This window comes from Eimeria mitis, genomic scaffold (assembly GCF_000499745.2).
Source record: "Eimeria mitis Houghton genomic scaffold, Emh_scaff3548, whole genome shotgun sequence".
Lineage (NCBI taxonomy): Eukaryota > Apicomplexa > Conoidasida > Eucoccidiorida > Eimeriidae > Eimeria > Eimeria mitis.
This window is the reverse complement of record NW_013571892.1, coordinates 3,419-3,888: the sequence shown is the minus strand read 5'-3', so window position 1 is coordinate 3,888 and position 470 is coordinate 3,419. Positions and strand designations below refer to the sequence as shown.

The 470-nt window shown below is 54.9% G+C and overlaps 1 protein-coding gene across 1 annotated transcript in view; it reads left to right on the top strand.

Annotated features, from left to right (window-relative positions):
- EMH_0067140 (uncharacterized protein) overlaps positions 1 to 470 on the top strand; it is a gene marked incomplete at both ends in the record, with an annotated part of 3,195 nt that overhangs the window by 283 nt on the left and 2,442 nt on the right. The window contains 2 exons of the mRNA XM_013498591.1: positions 163 to 191; positions 344 to 410. Of these exons, the coding sequence (XP_013354045.1) occupies positions 163 to 191; positions 344 to 410 (96 nt within the window). The remainder of the gene's footprint in view (positions 1 to 162; positions 192 to 343; positions 411 to 470) is intronic.

Sequence of the window (470 nt, the reverse complement as noted above, 5' to 3'; positions counted from 1 at the left end):
GAGACAGTTGACAAGCGTTTGAGGGCAAAACGCAGAAGGGCCTGGGTTTGAGTCGAAGCAAACGTGACTCCGCGCAGGAGGTGAGCACTGGGAACACGAGGATTTAACGAGACGGCGGGACAGAAAAAATTCGTCGAGTGGGTGAGACTATCGTGTGCGTAGAACAAATCGTGGATGAGCAGATGTTGAGGGTGAGAGTTGTGGGTGGTTGCAGTATGTTAGATGCCAGGTTACGCTGCACACCGCCTTGACGATTGACTTGACTTCATGAGGTTATTGCGGACAACAGAGTTGGTGGCATGTGGTCAGCGAGGTGCAGGGACGGCAAGTGCTATTTTCGCAGGGGTGGACTATCCTGACCGACGTGGCGACGGCTGCGCATTGGCAGGAGAGGAGGGGCAGTTTGACAGGTGCACGCAGGCGGGGATCAGCGCGTTTGTGGACGCATTTACACGCCAAAAATAACGACG